Below are 19206 nucleotides of genomic sequence, written 5' to 3'. Positions count from 1 at the left end.
CCAGAAGGAGTCGTACCTCGGAAACGCACTGGCGTTTTAAAATGTATCAAGGATCCAAGGCTGCCTTCCTGAACCAAATACTGAAAATAATAGGAATGACTGATGTGAAATGGTAATAAGTATTTCTACCGCGCTGCGCTCTATCAGTATTATAATGTTACTGTATCATGTGTGTTTTTGAAAAGGAACACACCAACATTATGGGAAATGCGCTTACGGTGTTCTCCCGAGTCAGACAAGAAGATAAGATACCAATTTCCTCTGTGCGTTCAGTAGAAAGCTATCCGGCTACAACCTAGCCTAGCTTAGCATAAATTAATGAAAGCGGATACGGACCAGCTAGCCTAGCTGTTGGCCAAAAACACCTTTCCCGGAGTTTTGAGGTAGGAGAGTGGTCCATATCCACTTCCATTGGTATCTACCTTCTTGTCTGACTCTGGAGAAGATGCTAAGCACATCTCCCCATAATGTTGGTGTGTTCCTTTAACCCTTTCACTGCGACAATTCACAGAAGGTTAACCCTTTCACTGCCACACGACAGCCGGTTAACCCTTTCACTGCCACACGACAGAAGGTTAACCCTTTACTATCACACAACCGACGGCGACCGGGTTAACCTTCCGTCGTGTGGCAGTGAAAGGGTTAAGATGACATTGTGCGTTGCGTCGTTGCAACACGTTAGTCTGGTTAGTCTGGTGAAGAGCGCAATAAATAAGTGGACATTGGCGCCCTGCAGTGTGCAAGCTGTTATCTATTAACCCCATAGCTGTAAACGCATTAGAGTAAACATTGGCATAAAAACAGACCTGTATTATTATTAATTATGATGTCATTAGAACATTCCAAAAAATATTATTTTCTACAGATCAAACCCAGAAAAGATATGAATACACCCAAAATAAACATCTATGAACTCCCCTTTTGTATCCCCGGCATGAGAAGCTACAAACGGAAGACAAACCTCGGCATCAGCCAGAGATCCTGGGCCAGACAGCACCGGGGTGATGGGTGGACGAGTGGCCAGGCGGGGGCGCTCACACGCCTCACACAGAATGCTGCTGCCTTGGTTCAGGACTGTACAATTCTTACACTGCCACTCTGAAAAGACACAAGCAGTGGCGGCTGGCCACTGGGGGCGCTCGGGCGCCGACCCCCCTGGTTAAAAGAGAGAAGAACAAGAAATATTTTTTTTTAGTTTTTTGTTTTATAGCCCTATAAATAATATAAACATGTTTAAAATGAATAATATTTACTCATTTTAAGTATGTTTGTGTTTCCAATGCACAATATAACGTTAATATATAAAATAAAAATAAACGTTTTCCTGAACAGGAAGTGACTCACTGTCGCATAGCCGCATTTCTCCTAGCCGTATTTCTCTCGGCCCGGGCTAGACGCAATAGCGTTCTGAGTGCGCGTCACTGTTTCATCGCTGTATCCGTCGCAGCCAATCAGTGCGTAACGCGCTGTGCGTTGAAATATGATGTATTATGAAGCCGGGCGCGATTTGAAGCGGTCTAGGCAAGCAGCCTTAGCAGCGTCTAGAATTTCCGTAGCCGCATTTCGCGGAGACGCTCTCCGATTGGCCGACGTAATTTTTTTCCCGTAGCCGCATTTCGCGGAGACGCTCTCTCTGATTGGCCAACGCCGGTTTCTGGTTAGGAAGTTAGTAAGATAGTTACTCGAGGCTGTTGTGATGCAGACATGCAGTCACTCTGGACAGTGGGGATATACATCGACAACAACAGTCTGGGAGACTGGGACTGTGGACATTATACACTTTATCAAGCCCTCCGGACCACGTTTCAACTAACTACAGTGAGTTAATGCGGGCGGTCTCTCTCTCTCTCTCTCTCTCTCTCTCTCTCTCTCTCTCTCTCTCTCTCTCTCTCTCTCTCTCTCTCTCTCTAGCGTGTTTCGCTGTGGCCGGGTATTGCATAATGGCTGAATGAATGAATGGTAACTTGTTTAAAATGACAAGATAGGCCTATATACGTGTTCATTATTGATTTGATGATCATACGTGTACTAATGTAGTATGAATCAATTAACTCGACTTAATGTTGGTAACGTTATGAGTCAGTATTCGCTTGGTCAGCTTGGTCAGATGATTGCGAACACCCAAGTGACTTTCATACCGGCCGCCACTGGACACAAGGATACTGTGTTAGTCCTATGCATGCATTTCTGTAAATAAATGTTTCTGTACATATTTATGTCTCATTTATATACAGTATATATAATTGTTTTGTATTTGTGTGTGTGTGTGTTCTTATTGGCCTTCTGGAGAGGAAATATCTTGCCCTATTCATTGTCATGTGGTGCTGTGGACAATGACACAATTTCCCTTCAGGGACAATACAGATGTTATCTTATTGTTCTCTCTCTAGCTCATTAGTCTCCTAATGCTTATAATGCAGTGTGGGCCCCTTTATAGACTCTGTAGACCTGCATTTAAAGGGGTAGTTCACAATTTCAGAACCATAGCCCTGTTTCCCATTTACCAACGGTGTTGTCGATCGGTAGAGAACTTCCTCAGCACAATCCATGCTGTTCTACATACGGGTCGGGAAGTTCCGCTTAGTTAGCCACAAAACAAATGCAAAGGCAATGGGGACAAGCTCCCGTCTTTACAAGTGAAACAAACTGAAATCTATTTTGTGTGCACTATAGGGCTGAGCCCAAACGTTCGGACCTTCGTTCGTTACGTTGGCATTCGAATTCTAAATCAACATTAGAATTTTTTATTTTATTTTATTATTATATATATTATTTTATGCGTCTATTCATTCTGTTTAAACCAATGGGTTTTTTCTTCACAGTTGCAGATACAGATTAGGCTACACTAATATTATAGTATTAAAAACTGATGAGTTATATTCATTAAAGAAAGTTGATTTAATAAAAAATAAAAATAAAATACTAATTTAATCAGATTAATCACTTTATTCAAATTGAGGATTTAGTTTGAGGATATTTATAAAAAAAAAACATTTTTTTGAATATTCTTTTAAACGAAGGTTCGAACGTTTGTTCGAAAAACCCTGACGAAGTTTGAATCCAAAAAACAGGCTTCGGGGACAGCCTTTACTAGGGATGTATGTTTCTGTTAGTTAGGATTGTGCCGAGACACTCGACACTCATCCAACGACATCATTGGTAAGTGGGAAATAGGGCTAGGGTTCCAAAATTGTGCCCCATCCCTTGGAAGTAGTAATAGTAGTAGTAGTAGTAGTAGTAGTAGTAGTAGTAGTAGTAGTAAGTAGTAGTAGTAGTAGTAGTAGTAGTAGTAGTAGTAGTAGTAGTAGTAGTAGTAGTAGTTTATTCAGTCAAATAGCTATACAAACCATTTTCTTAAAAACCAAAAGTGAATTACTCATTCTTAAATGTATATCAGCATTGTTCCACAAGTTAACCCCAACAATAGAAATACACCTCTTAATCCCTTTCTTACCTTTTTGAACAGAAGTCAAACCTGGGTTGGGCCCGAGGTCCCCCGGTACGCTGGATGTGGCGAGGCGAGGCCGTTCGCAGGTCACACAGAGCGCCGCGCGCACCTCGTTCACCATGGTGCAGTGAGAGCACTCCCATGGCGAGAGAGCGGAGCTGCCGGGACAAAACACAAGCACCGTGACAGCGGCGAGATGAGGACGAATGGTAAATGGTAGGGCTGACCCCGATTAGTCGACAATTTTTTTTATTAAAATGATAATATATATATATATGGTATATATATCTTTTTATCATTCTTTCCAAAAGCAAAGAGGCCTAGAAGCGTGGCTAACGCTAATGGCGCGCATACCAGCGAGGCTAACTGCCTAAGAAAACACTGAAGGCACTGAAAGAGGATTTCACCCATCTAATGAACACACTAGACTACTAGACAATGTCGAGATGTATCCATCAGTGGACCAATTGCATGCTTTCGCAGAGGACAAGGAGCATTCAGTCATTAAGCACCCCCCACAGCCCAAATGGAATGATTAAAAAAATTTATAATAATAATAATTTATACTTTATTATTATTATTTTTATTCAGGGGGGTAGTCGACTACCAGTCGACTATCGGCAAATTTCGGCCAATCAAAGTCGACTATCCAAATCCTTAGTCGGGACAGCCCTAGTAAATGGCTGCATTGACCGGTCTATATAACACAGCTTATATCAAAAAGGGCTTTACAATTTGTTCCTCACATTTTACCCGTTCACTCACACATTCACACACCGATGGCGGAGGCCACCGTGCAAGGTGCCAACCTGCCAAGTGTCTTGCTCAAGGACACTTCGACAAGCTGCCTGACGACTGCTCTACCTCCTGAACCACTGTCACCCTCTAAGGACGAGAGCCCGAATAGTGACCGCTGCTTTCACGAGTCTGTTAAAGGAACACTCCACTAAAGAAAGAAATAAAGCTGATTAATTGTGCTCATAATCTCACACATTATCCCCAAAACAGCCTTGTACAAATGAGTATGGTTCAAGAGGTATTGAGTTAAATATGTGTGATGTCATTCTGATGTATATTATTCCAGGAAGTAATCATTAATATTATATTTCATTGAAATGATTCAGGCATATGCAAAGGCCTTGATATATATATTATATATATATATATAGCTATTTCATAAATAAATATATACACCCCCCCCCCATTTTTATGTCACCGAACTGTATTTAAAACTTGAAATAATATACATCAGAATGACAGCTTTATGTTTTTAGTCAAGCGTTTCCTGAACCCCTTGATTTTAAAATTGATTTCCTTAATATTCCCCTTAATTTGCTTCCAAGTTAGAAAAAAAGATTGCTCTCTATGCTGTGGGACAGATTTACACATACAGTATATTATTGATCCTCTGATTCTAGTGCTACATTGGATCTATGGCATGACGATGGAGAGATATAGCCCGTTAAACATACAACACCAATTTGTACGGCAGAGCGGGTTACGTAAGGGATAATGTATAGCTACGAGGTCATTGTCGCAAAATAATTGACCGACACGGAGTTTAAAATACCGAGGCGCAGCGCCAAGGTGTTTTAAACGTCAGTGAAGGTCAATTATTTTGCGACAATGATCGAGTATAGCTATACATTATCCCGCTTATTACATGGCTAACTTACTAACAAATATACCTAATTCATTGTACACCATCGACAAGACGAGATCAAATGCAAAAACGCAGTTGTTCTGTGGCTCTGTCAGCCCAAATAAAGTGATTATTATTATCGGCAGTCGGCAGGTCTGTGGTCTGATTGCACTGATGACAGAGTGCAGCTGTGCATATGCTGAGCAGCACTGATACAGTGTTGTAGTGGGCTTGATTGCGAACAGCTGCGCACAGCGGTCATTATTGCTTGGCAGAGGTCCGTTATTGTGTGATAACGGACCTCTGACGCGCGCTATTGACCAATCACAAGCAAGCATTTCGGCGATTGTGAAAACGCCATGTAATAAATCAAATTAAATATTTGACCGTCTCACATGCCTTCTTCTCCTTATTTCCACCTATTTAGCATGCCATATTTGATATCTTTGGTAACCTTGGGATCCCCTTACATCATTTTAAATGACATTCTGTAAACATGAACACATGGCCACATTAAATGCATCCACGAGTGATCCCATATATACTGTATATCAGCCCATTAAACAGTACTCCCATATATGGAGTTGCCCTTTTCTTTACCCGGACGGCTTGGCCGCTGTGACCGTAGTTCTGTTGTGTCCTGTTGTGACCGGGTGAGAGTGGTAGAGTTGGTCACAGTTGAGACACAGCCTCTGGACGCAGGTGGAGCAGTGGGCAAACACAGAGGCTATGCCACAGTTGGAACAGGATTCTGGAGGGGAGGGGGAAACAAATGTACTGATATATTTCACTTGTAAGTAAAGCTTTATCAGCTATAAACTGCAGTAAGATTCATGGTTTAGCTGTCATATATATACCATCAAGCGTAGTATGAAGAGCCCAGTCAATCAATTGACCTATCTCAAACCCCGCCCTCTTGTTCTTGATTCTTCCCTTGAAGCAACAGTTGTGATTTGAGAATAGAAAATGTTTGTGGTTTTGAGTGGTGGGGCTACCGTACTGTTTTCTTATGCTTTTGAGAGTGAGGAGTGAACCTTTATATAACCAAGTCTGTTCAAGAAGTGACGTACCCTGTGGGGCTCGTGGTATTGCAACTCTCTTATGGGCGGCTCTGGAGGCGTTTATATGGTGGAAGAGGTGGTCGCACTGTTCACATAACGGTATATGACCACAGGACTGGCAGACGAGAGAAGGAGCAGCTCCACAACAGTTACATTTAATAGCTGGAGGAGAGAGAGGGAGAGAGAGAGAGAGAGGTGTCCCTCAAGGATCAATTTTAGCTGCTATCTTATTTTCTATTTTTATAAATGACTTTGGTCATGGAATAAATCCAGCTAAGATACATGTGTATGCGGACGACGCAATCATTTATAATGGTGGCACCCTCTTAAATCAAGCCATGGAGAATCCAAAAAAAAAAAAATACCAAATATACGACTCATTCTAAAGCAGCTGATTCCACCATCTTAAGATAAGATAAGATATTCCTTTATTGATCCCCTTGGGGGAAATTCAGGCATCATAGCAGCATGGGGGAGGGGGGAGGGGAGGTACAGGTAGAAGATATCTAGGCTTATTACATGGCGTTTTAACATTCGCCGAAATGCTTGATTGTAATTGGTCAATAGCCCCCGACAGCGGTGAATTATTTTTCGATAACCACCGGTGATTATTGTTTTTCGCAGCTGGAGTAATCAAGCCCACTGACACACACTGTTTCAGCTGCTCAGCATATGCACAGCTGCATTCAGTCATCAGTGCAAGCTGCCGGCGATGACAGCGGGAGCGACAGAACAGAACTGCGTCTGCATTTGATCTCGTAAAATGAATTAGGTATATTGTTAGTAAGTTAGCCATGTAATAATAAGCAGGATAATGTATAGCCTATACATTACTCGGTCATTGTAGCAAAATAATTGACCTTCACTGACGTTTAAAACACCTCGGCGAGGCGCCTCTGTATTTTAAACTCCGTGTCGGTCAATTATTTTGCGACAATGACCTCGTAGCTATACATTATCCCTTACATATGGCTTGGTGAAAAGTTGTTTTTTAATGTGCATATTGATAATAATAATTTAAAAAAAAAGCTTAGGCCTGAATCGTTTTTTTTTCTTCCATTTAAAAAAGAAGAAAAAAAATCACAGCGCAATATCAGAGGCACGGCAGTTTGTCACGCTAGGGGGTTGGTTAGGTGAATGTCGCGTTAGCTACTGTCAGAAATGCACTACACACTGCTGTGCTAAGTTAACGGGACATACATCTTGCCATATTTTGCCTCAACCAAAGTTGGCATTGTGTTCAAGTTGGCTTATAAGGTGTGTTGGTGGCTAACCCGTGGCTGTTGTGGGGGGTTGTCCGTGTCTAGCAGTGTGGGCGGGTCTAACTGGAACGGGCGGGGCCAGGGATGGTGTCGTCGCTTTTTCCGGCTCCTCCCCAGGTGGGATAACCACAGCATCTGTCACCAGATCAGCCTGAAGACACCAGAACACAACCGACCTTCAAAGGTGCTATAGATAAAATGTTTACATCCACTGTGATTTTAGAAAGGTGTGAAATAAAAGTATTGCTTTTTGCCACCAAAAAACTATTGATTAATTAACTTGACATCTAAGAAGTCCAAAATGAATGTTGTTGTTTACATGTTGCAGGCAATGTATCCCCTTCAAATCCCCCCACACAGAATGCACCTGATTGGATAAATGGCATGCTGGTGAAAGTTATCTATAGCCCCTTTAACACTCATAATCATGCAACAGTATATGAGAGGAAATGCAAGACGTAAACGATTAAGTTGACAAATCGGTTATTAGGATGTTAGTCAACATTTTGTTTATTTATCAATTAGTTGTATTTCATGTTTTCTTTTATGCTGAATATTAATTATAGGCACATACCGGTATGCCATTACAGAAATCTGATTCAGACTTGAGATGACTGAGTGCACGATTCCCATTTCAGACCTCTGACTTATCCTGGATAATAATAAGTGGCTCAATACTAGGGGTTTCCTCCAAACGGAGGTGTCTCTTGAGGTCATCGTATTCAGACAACTTAAGTCCATTTGAGCTGCACGATACACTTACAGGCTCCTGAGAATAGGTGCAGTGCCTACTCTCATAATTTTTTGTACATGTCCTTATGGAATAAAATCACAGTAGTATTTTAATGTTTTATTGAGAGAATGTTCTAATATTGTTTACACCACAGCATTAATTTCATGTAGGCTCTGCTGTCACTTGCTTTCAACTGCGATGGCAGTTGAAGTTGCTGCTACCGACTCATCCAGGTGGTTAGCTGGAGAGGGGAGTAAGGCCACCGTCTCAGTCACATTTTCCTTTTTTTTTTTATCTACTTTTTCTCCCCATTTTCTATTTTTCTCCCATCCCAATGTCATATTCTCCAATTCTACCCTCCCCTGTCTCGAACGTTGTTAGACCATGCCTCCCACTGGTCGGCTGCAATGTGGACCAAGCCTTGCATCACGTGTCCCCTCCGGTACACGAGGAGGCAGCTGTCGCATCTTTTCACCTGTACAGCGCAATCTCTCAGCGGCGAGGAGTAACGCGTGGGAGGCTCACGCTGCCCCCGTTGCTTCCTGATTCTGATGTACAGGCGCACCAACCGACCTGTAGGAGTCGCTGTCCACAACGTCCGATCCCCACCCACCGGCTTTCCCACCCCCTAATACTGCCAATTGTATTAGTATGAACGACCAGCCAAGCCGGAAGCAACGCAGAGCTGGGCTCGAACCCAGCATCTCCTGCGTTAGTGGCGAGCGCTTTGCCCACTGCGCCACTTAGCCGCCCTCTCAGTCACATTTTCCCAAATCGATTTTTCTTTACATTGTCGATACAAAGAGATTTCGCTCCATAAAGAGCTTCATGGTGCTTGAAGACCTCCTACAGCATTTCTAGATTCTTCAGTCTCCTATGAGAGTGATTAGAGCTGCTTACGTCTGATTGCTGGCTGAATGCGAGTGGATGTTAATGAAATAATTTGCTATTATTTTTGAAGAATATTGCCTAATCCTTATTCATTATCAAATTCTACCATTAAAAGGTGTTCCGTGACAAAAAGACCATAGTAGCCCATTGATTATCAAATCCATTGTTTAAGTTTTAAACGTTCAAAACACACTCACAAATGGTTGAAATATTGGTATCTTGATGCAACCACTCTATTATGACATGACAACTCGAGTAGATCAGCTGACCGACTCTTTACCATGACAGGCAAGGGTGATGTGAAGGGTATGAAGGAGACATGGTGCCCAAAATGACTAAATACAAAACCTCCCCAATATACCTGGCAGCCAGTCGGCAGGTGCTTTAACCTTTTCACAAGCACACTACAGAAGGTTAACCCTTTCACTACCACACTACAGACGGAACCGTCTGTAGTGTGGTAGTGAAAGGATTAACCTTCTGTAGTGTGGTTGTGAACGGGTTAACCCTTTGTCGTGTGGCAGCGAAAGTGTTAACCTTCTGTTAAACATTTTTTAAAAGGAAAACACATGGAGGCTCATGGGAAATGTATTGAAAACATTACAGCCTCCCAACACGGTCTCATCAGAAAACGTAAAAAATAAAGTACTAATAGACCACAGGAAAGGATTTGCATAATATACGTTGTATGTTAGCCATATGTAATATATTATTTACGTATTGTATCGGCCAGCAGATGCCAGAAACGCACAGTCGCTTTAACTAGTTAGTTATACTATTAGTTGACTAAGAATTTCTTGAGTCAAGGACGAGGACGAGGACAAGGAATTCCCTAGACAAAGTCTTCAGGCACTGCAAATGTTAAGCGCACAGACCTGTTGGATGACATATGGGATGACGTCTTTGAAGAATTTTGGGTGAGGATGTGTGCCCTGAGAATGAAACAGACAGACAAAACTAAATCCACTGAAGAACAAACGAGGCTCAGGATGGAACTGATCATCACTCCCGACTCATTAAACAGCTTGAGGCGACACCCCTGTTGAACCCTCACCTTGATAAGCATGTCCACCTCGGAGCGCAAGGTCATGACCTCCAGGGTCACCGCGGCGACTCTGCCAACATCTGGGTCAGCGACATCTTCAGGGAAACTGAGACCGTCAATTTGTTGAATGGTGTAGCCATAGAGATATAGAACTCCCCGTCCACCCTGTGGATGGCAGACATCTAGGGTAAGTGGCTAGATACCACAGCCCGGAAGGACACTTTTGGCTATAATTCCTCCTATATTGTCACATAAAAAGTTGTTCATAAAGATATTCTTTAGGGATGCACCGATACTGATATCGGATACCAAGAAACACGTCTAACATGCCAGAAATCAAAGCAAAGCATTCTCTAATGGAGAAAGATGTATTATACCTCAATAATGTTTTGCCCAATGACCCCAAAATGATGATCAAAGTCTATACTGTTCATTAAAAATAATGGATCGGAACTCAGTATCTGTATGGGGACTGAAAAAGCTGGATCAGTGCATCCAGTGATGCGTTGCTCATGGGACGAGGTTGCACTCCGTGCAACCAAAGTTTTGTGAGCAGAAGCACGTGGCGTCATTAGCGTGCGTGCAACCAGTGTTGATATGAGCAACGCAACACTGAGTGCATCCCTAATATCCCTTATCTGAGTGAACTTCAGACCTTTTACCTACAAGACAGACCTCAGCAAGTGAATCGTTACACATAGTAACAAGCGCAAGACTTAGAGGAAATGGGGCGATGTGAATATAATTTTATTTGTTTGTCAAAATGCCCCGCCTTATCAGAGAGAGAAATGTATATCAGAAGGTCTTGTTCACGGGACCACGGCCCGCGTGAACCACAGACGAAGCTAGGAGCCATCTATTAATAGTCCATTAACCCTTTCACTGCCGCACTAGCAAAAAGGACCGTCGGTTGTGTGATAGTAAAGGGTTAAATTTATGTCATGTGGCAGTGAAAGGGTTAATGGTCCTATAGCTGCAGTCGACGTGGAGAGATGGGCGCGGCCAGGGATACGTCATCAGTGAGAGGTCTCTCCCCAATAGAATGGCAGCTGGATCAGAAAATACCATGCAGAGTTGAACTGAGAGATCCGCACACCAATTAGTTCCCGTTTGAAAGGACTTTTATTATTTTCTGCCGTGGTGACGTCTCGAGCACAAGGCTCTTGCTCAGTCACGGCAGAAAGTCCTTTAAAAGGGTAACTATTTGGTGTTGTTCAACTCTTACTTCGTTAAAAGTAAATAAAAAATATAGAAGAAATTATGTATATTATATGGTATTTATTTAGTATATATTAATATGTATATAAATGTATTGGATTGTATAGAGATACAGCATTTATACATATAATTAACAATAGAATAAAATTATATAATTTGTGATGAATAGTTAAAAAGGGGTAGGAATAAAACGTTTAAAAAAGTGTATACTTCTTCCTACTCCTTTTTCAAACAGGGTAAACTATGATTTGTTTATCGGTTTCTCTTTTTGTTGTATTTTTTTTATTATCTTTTGTATATGTCGAATTAACAGATATATTTTCTCTTTTTGTACTTGTTCAAATTTTTTTTTTTTAATCCACTTTTTCTCCCATTTTCTATATTTTCTCCCATTCCAATTTCGTATCATCCAATTCAACCCTCCCCTGTCACGAACGCTGTTTCTTGCCTCCCACAAGCCGGCTGCAATGTGGACTAAGTCATACATAGCACAAGTCCCCTCCGGTAATTGAGGTAACAGCAGTCGCATCTTTTCACCTGCGCAGCTCGATCTCTCAGTGGCGAGGAGTAACGCGTGGGAGGCTCACGCTGCCCCCGACACTTCCTGATTCTACTGCACAGGCGCACCAACCGACCTGTAGGAGTCGCTGTCCACAACGCCCGATCCCACCCATCAGTTTCCCACCCCCTAATACGGCCAATGTGTATTACTGCGGACGACCAGCTAAACTGAAAGCAATGTGGAGCGCTGGGCTCGAACAGGCAAGCCCAGCGTCTCCGTCATTCGTGGCGAGCGCCTTGCCCACTACGCCACGCTACTTGTTCAAACATTTTAAATCTTTCATTCATTCATTATCTCTCCAGACTCTAGCCCCTTTCGTGACTGTGATGCACGCCAACAAAGTTTGGCCGAGTGAATCCACAGTCCATAGCACAGATGAGCCCCTCCCCCTCTCAAGGAGTTTATCCACGAGAAAAGGAACACTGGATTAGCCACTAGGTCAAACACCAGAGGGGATTGTGAGGTCCATTTTAGAAAGACCGCCTTCAGCAAAAAATTTCTATCGATAAAGGGAAGTGGAACATGGAACAGCCTTCCGGTCCCCTTAAGGGAATGTACCACCCTGTCCACCTTTAGGGGCCAACTCAGGAAATGGCTGTTGGACAGCCAAATATGCACTCATTAGGGATGTTAGTGATGTTGTACTGACTGAATGTCATGTTAGTGTGGTCATGTCAGTGATGTCAGTTTTTATGAATGAACGTTGTATGGTCCGTTTTGTGTTTGTTTTATGTTAGGACTACGGGTGGAAATTAGCCCTGTGCTATTCCCGGCATATTTACGTCCTTATCATGCTGTGATGTTATGCATACACATGTAAATGATGTTCATTAATTTGCATTGTCCTTAATAAACAAATCTTAATCTTATAGGAGAAACGCAATGGTTTGAAAGCTTGGCGTTGCTAATAAACATTTTAAATAATTTTTATAAACGTGTAAACAGCGAAGAACGTATGGCTGCTCTCCCCCGAATGAGGAGTAGGGTATATCTGCAGAGCCGCACTGCCGTCTCGGTGATGATTACACGTTTTAAAAGATTATTTAAAATGTTTATTAGCAACGCCAAGCTTTCAAACCATTGCATGTCTCTGTCCAAGACCCTCGTGCAACTGTGAGTACCTTTGAAATTTCTCTGCGATACTTGTATAACGAACATTTCGCATCGGACCAGTTCTTCATAGTTAAAATAGGGTGGTTTCCTATGGGGGAGCAAGGGACTGTGGATTCACTTGGCGTGCATCACAGTCACGAAAGGGGCTATCCAGACTCCAGAAATCACAGTGTCAACTCTGCTCAACTCCAATGGTTGAAGTCAAGAGTCACAGGGCAGACTCCAGTAATCATAGAGGTTGTGCACCTCTACCTCATTGTGTGGGACGCAGAGGCAGAATCCTTTCTGAGCTGAATGAAAGAGTGAATGACAATATATATATATATCGTGGGGCAATAGAAACATTTCTATCGATAGAGATTTTCCTCCATCGTTTCTATTGAAATTGTCGGAAAAAAAGCTGTATAACCGCTTTATAGCAGTATTTTACGTCATTCAGACCCTGCTTTACTTTCCCAACACGTGGGCTTGTATAACAAACACTTTTCTCCAAATAAAGAGAAAAGAGAACGTGTCTTTAATTCGTATTAGTTCACAGGATTATCAAAAAGCAGTCGTGAGGCATGTGTGGTTAATTTGTAAAGACAATCTTTTCATCAAATCTACAGAAAAGGTACTATATTGTGATATATATATACGTTATTGAGATATTAAATTACCCACATCGCACAGCCCTAGCTTAGGGGATTGTGTACTGCAAGGCTTCGAGTCCTTGGTGGGTGTTTCCTAACCTTGATGGCGTCAACGGTGGCCCTGAAGACGGGGTTGTTGTGCTTGACGCTGCGCCAGTACTTCGGCCTGCTGGGGTTGGTCAGGTTGCAGCCGTATTTCTCCAGGATGTTCAGAGCCTTAGACAGTCTGTTTAAGGCCCCGGAGACCTGATGAGAGGGAGGGAGGTGGCTGTGAGAGAGGATACCAAAGACACAAGAAACTGTTGTACATGAAGTGGCTGAGTGAACAACACTATCGTTTGGACACATAAAACACACACAAATGGTTCAAATATTGTTATCCTGATACAACCACTCTATTATAACATGATAACTCAAGTAAATCAGCTTTAGAATGACAGGCAAGGGTGATGTGAAGGGTATGAAGGAGACATGGTGCCAAAAACGTCCCCAATATACCTGGCAACCAGTGGGCAGGTGCTTCAAGAAAAGAAAAAAAAATGAGGGGAAGACCAGTTTGAAAACCAGTTTGAAAAGTGTCTTAACTCATTCAGCACCAGACCCGATGATAGTCGGGTTATCTCGCCAGCGGTTGAGCGCCATACCCGAGTATAGTCGGGTTTTCATCGTTCTTTCTTTTATTGGAGGAAATGTCTAATGTCTTTTGTAGGGTTTGTGTTGTTTTCTATATATATATATATATATATATATATATATATATATATATATATATATATATATATATATATATATTTTTTTTTACTTTTTTTTACTCCATTTATCATTCTATTATTGTCATTACTGGGCCCCGTTCCCCGTACCTGGCTAACTGAGTTAGCCGGATAATTTCCAGCATAGCCTGACTTAAGCCGGACCTTTCTGTTCCCCGACGCTCGATTGTCTAAATCACCATGACAACAGATCAAAAAGTTTGAGCCTGGTCGAGAGCAGGGTTAAATTCAGTTAGCTGGATGAACCATGGCCACGCCCCCGCAAAGAAATGCCAGCTCGCTTCCTTAAATGATTCTCACAGTCTAGATCTGCATTATACCATTCTGAATTATGTTTCTGTGCTTCGTTTTCCTAGAGGGGGCTTTTGAAATGTATAATAATAGAACTAAATGCTGATAATAAATCATATTCAGCCTATAGATTTACTTTGTCCTAAATAAAATAATGCACGTCATATACGGCGCTCGGAGTGCGATACACGCTGCATGTGGTTATTTTAATAACTGCGCATTGCAAATGTGAATCCCGCGGGGATATTTTTAATGAATGAAACCTATCGGCCGTTTGGCTCTGATTAGTTTCATATATTCTCCGCTGTAGATTTGCTTAACGGAGCGCCCGGATTGTGTTTCATTCAAGCATAAAATTGAAGTGTCTATGCGTGGATTGTGGTTTTTGTGGATTATGAATTACAAGGACTCTGAGGATTGTTGAATTGTATCATCACTCACACGTTATTGTGATATTGTAACTGGGATTAAAATGTCTGATGAGATGCGCTGTTTGACGGATTTGAGAAATTGAATGAGCCGTTGACGTCACATTAATGCATTTGAGAATAAAGAGATAAAACTTCATTCAAAAGAAAAATATTCGAAACACGGGTCTCTTGTGCATTGATGGATACACAATGGATATATCCCGTCTGGCACAGTGGTGCAACGGCCAGTGTTCGCTCCTGGCAAGCGGGCGACCCGAGTTCGAGACCCCGCGTTTCCAATATAATTCTTTTGGAATATAATATTAATGATTATACGCAAAAGTAGCCTAGTTTTAAGTTAAAATATTATAAATCTACATGCATTGAGGATGTCATTCTTTATATAGCTCTCAACGTGCACCAAATTGAATTATTCCTACATTGCAAAAAGAAGAAAAAGACTAGAAGAAGTGGGATTCGAACGCGGGTCGTCTGCGTGAAAGTCAAAACAACCAACCGTCACACCACAGTGCAGATAAGTAAAACATCCACCATACATCAATCAATGGGTAAGAGAGCCGTATCCTTATTCTGAAACAGTTGAACTAATTATTTTCGCTAGCAAGATCTCATTTGATTATCCATTCCATAAACCTACTGCCAGCAGGCAAGTTTAAAGAAATATAATCTGATTGATTGGGGTAATGAGGGACTTAAAATTAGCCTATAGATTATGCATTTAACTTGTCGGCGAGGCTATTGAGCCGTACTGCAATCTGTTAATAAAGTTTTAAATCAATTAATCAATCAATGCCGTTAGAAAATCAGGATTTCTGCTATCGATACTTGCTGGCTTTTCAACTGAAGCGGCCGCGCGCACTTATCCTGGGTCTCAAGTCTGGTTCGAGTTAACGAGACTGAATCCACCTTCGAGGAACAGGAAAATCCCGGCTTCAAACATCGGGTTAATTGAATCTGGATAATGGGACTCTTGATCGACTTAGTTGAACCAGGTACGGGGAATAGGGCCCTGTACTGTTATTGTTGTTATTTGATATTGTTATGTTTATTATTGTTAATATTCTTATTATTGTTGTGTATGTGTATGTAGATAGATGGGCAGCGAGAGCCAGCATATCACCAGGGTTATCAAGTTTGATTGATTGATTGATTGATTGATTGATTGATTGATTGATTGAAAACTTTATTAACAGATTGCAGAATGGGTACAATACAGTACGGCTCAATACAAATAACTGCTAAGAGGATGCAGACCAGAAAAAGACTTTTGTCTTGTTTACATAAGGGTCCTCCATTTTCAATTCATCAAGACATTTATGGCATACAAATATACATTTTGACATTTACCGGGGCCAGTTTCTAATTGCAGCCACCCGTAGGTGCTCTTTGAGAGTGGTTTTGAAGGAGGGTAGAGATTCACATTCCTTTACGGCTGTGGGTAGGGCATTCCACATTATTGTGGCATAATTGCGAAACGTGTTAGTCCCTTGTTTGAGCTGAATCTGGGTTGCACATGATTTGTGGAACTCCCTCTGGTGTTGTGGTCGTGGACTTCACTGACCTTTGGGAAGTATTTCGACATGTACATGGGTATCTTAGTGGTGTAGATAGATAGGTGTAGATAGATAGGTAGATTAGTAAATATTTTCAACATAATATGTAAGTGAAAAACACAGAGCCTAGTGGGCTTGTGTTGTGTGATGCATGAGATTGCCTTTTACTGAGGTGATGAATGTCTCTATGCACAGTACAAATCAGCGTCACCTGGAATGAGGATAGAGAGAAAGCCTCTATGGAATGAGCAGAGAGAAAGACTTACCTGACTGCTATTGCCTCCTGCATTCTCCTTAAACATGGTCTCTGCCGTGATGTGCTGATACTTCTCAGACAGTGGCAGAGGAATGCTGGCCATGAGCTGGACGTCAGCCTTCACGTCCAGGGCAGAGCCCGAGGAGGACAGGTTGGACTGGGCTCTCCTCTGGACCTCCTTCAGCTGACTGGCCGCCTGGCTGCTCATGGTTCTAGTCGGGGTAGAAAATAAACAAATCAGAAAGAAAGAACTATGGGATGGTGTGAAGTCCAAAAGACAACAGTTACCCTAACTGACCACTTTTAAGTAGAAAAGCCTAACCAGGCAGGGACAGGGGTTGCAAATTAGACTTGGCTAGAGATCTTACATGCAATGTACAGTTTCCCCACCCCACCTACCCAACCTCCTCCAATGTACATTTTCTTCCCCCTCAAATGTATATACTCTCTTTTTAGACTATTTTTGTACTCATAAACAGTACTGTATATTTGTAGATCTGGTAGGTCATAAATGTCTAGATGTAACAGTACCTACCCTGTATGTCATGTATGTCATATATGTTATGATGAATTGAAAATGGGGGACCCTGATGTAAACAAGACGAAAGTCTTTCTCTGGTCTGCAATTGTGTGTATTGAGCTGTACCGTATGGCAAAATGGCATCCAATGTAATAAAAATTCAACCAACGAACACGATTCTTGTACCGGATCTCCTCACTGGTAAACAAGAATACCCTGAAGACTCTGGCAGGAGCACTCATTCAAGGGTACTATGACTATGCTTGCACCTCATCATGGTACCAAAGCACCTCAAAGGCGCTAAAAACAAAATTACAAACATCTCAAAACAAACTAGTCAGACTACTGCTTGACCTTACTCCTAGAACCCACCTCACCCCTGCCCACTTTGACAACCTAGGATGGCTTAGAGTAGACGACAGAGTACAGCAACTTGCAATGGGCCTGGTCTACAAGATACACTACACGACCAAGGTACCCATGTACATGTCAAAATACTTCCCAAAGGTCAGTGAATACCACGATCACAACACCAGAGGGAGCTCCACAAATCATGTTAAACCCAGATTCGGCTCAAACAAGGGACTAAACACGTTTCGCAATTATGCCACATCAATGTGGAACGCCCTACCCACAGCAGTAAAGGAATGTGAATCACTACCCACTTTCAAAAACACTCTAAAAAAACACTTACGGGAGACTGCAATTCTAAACTGGCCCCTACAAATGTCCTAACACAACCCCCCCCCAATGTACAGTAAATGACCAAGTATGGTCTTGTCAATATTCCAATGTACAGTTTTGCTTGTTCAGTCCCCCCCCCCCCCCCCCCCACTCCTCCTACCCAACCTCCCGCCCCCCCCCCCCCCCCCCCCCCCACTCCTCCTACCCAACCTTCCATCAGGGTCCCCCATTTTCAATTCATCATAATGTAATCATGTAAACATCATGTAAACAAGACGAAAGTCTTTCTCTGGTCTGCATCCCCTTAACAATTGTATGTATTGAGCTGTACTGTACTGTTAATAAAATGTTCAATCAATCAATCAATCAATCAAAGTATTGTACCCATTCTGCAATCTGTTAATACAATTTGCAATCAATCAATCAATCAATCATGCATCTATGTATCTTGTTGTTGTATGTATCACGCTACAATGTTTTCTTTTGCATTGTCCCTGACAAATAAACGAATAAATCAAACAAATAACAAAACTAAAAGCTACATTTTTTTTAAACAAGGAGGATGAATATATATATTTGAGATGGTTTCGCTTTAGTAAACGGGTTGCACGGGTTAGCGTTAACAAGAATCCAGAGGCAGAGAGCTGGACGTGGTTGAAATCGAAAGTTTAGTACAGTAGGCTAAACAACAAGACAGAGACTTGCCTATACAGTGTTCGTTTCCAAGCTTCCAATCCTTCTGATATTAGCGATTCAGTGATCCATGCCCCCCAAAGCCGAGACGCTGTGAGCAGCAAAATATGGACTCATAATATACCATTTATGTCAAATGCATTCGCAGTTGACCGACTACGACTATGCATTGATACGGAACTAAAGTTCTAGCTGTTTGACATTTGAGGAGGGGGTTAGAAAACGTCACGCGAAGGAGGCGGGCCACTATCAAAACGTACACGGACCTACATGCACCACGTGCCACACAGCTCCGCTTTGTAAAACAAACCATTTATTCAATAGGGTCCAGCTGCAGCGCCGGAGAATCCTCTCAAGGGGTAGGCTGGTAAAGCTATGCCTCCTAAAGTGTGTAAAGTACA

The 19206-nt window shown here is 42.1% G+C and overlaps 1 protein-coding gene across 2 annotated transcripts in view; it reads right to left on the bottom strand.

Annotated features, from left to right (window-relative positions):
- The window catches only part of LOC311238118 (E3 ubiquitin-protein ligase RNF31-like), a 47090-nt gene extending 28128 nt beyond the window's left edge, over window positions 1–18962 (bottom strand). The window contains exons 1-10 of one of the 2 annotated variants that reach the window (XM_084326111.1): window positions 18818–18962; window positions 16919–17120; window positions 13707–13853; window positions 10092–10247; window positions 9913–9969; window positions 7426–7564; window positions 6161–6313; window positions 5691–5841; window positions 3455–3606; window positions 962–1155 (exon numbers count right to left, since the gene is read on the bottom strand). In XM_084326111.1, the coding sequence (XP_084182237.1) occupies window positions 962–1155; window positions 3455–3606; window positions 5691–5841; window positions 6161–6313; window positions 7426–7564; window positions 9913–9969; window positions 10092–10247; window positions 13707–13853; window positions 16919–17116 (1347 nt within the window). In that variant the 5' untranslated portion in view covers window positions 17117–17120; window positions 18818–18962. The remainder of the gene's footprint in view (window positions 1–961; window positions 1156–3454; window positions 3607–5690; window positions 5842–6160; window positions 6314–7425; window positions 7565–9912; window positions 9970–10091; window positions 10248–13706; window positions 13854–16918; window positions 17121–18817) is intronic. The other variant, XM_084326112.1, reaches the window with a different exon arrangement.
- Window positions 18963–19206: the final 244 nt, after the last annotated feature.

Source organism: Notolepis coatsorum (assembly GCF_963971535.1).
Source record: "Notolepis coatsorum genome assembly, chromosome: 12".
NCBI classification, from domain to species: domain Eukaryota; kingdom Metazoa; phylum Chordata; class Actinopteri; order Aulopiformes; family Paralepididae; genus Notolepis; species Notolepis coatsorum.
Note: the sequence above shows the minus strand (reverse complement) of the source record. Positions and strands in the feature narration are given on the sequence as shown.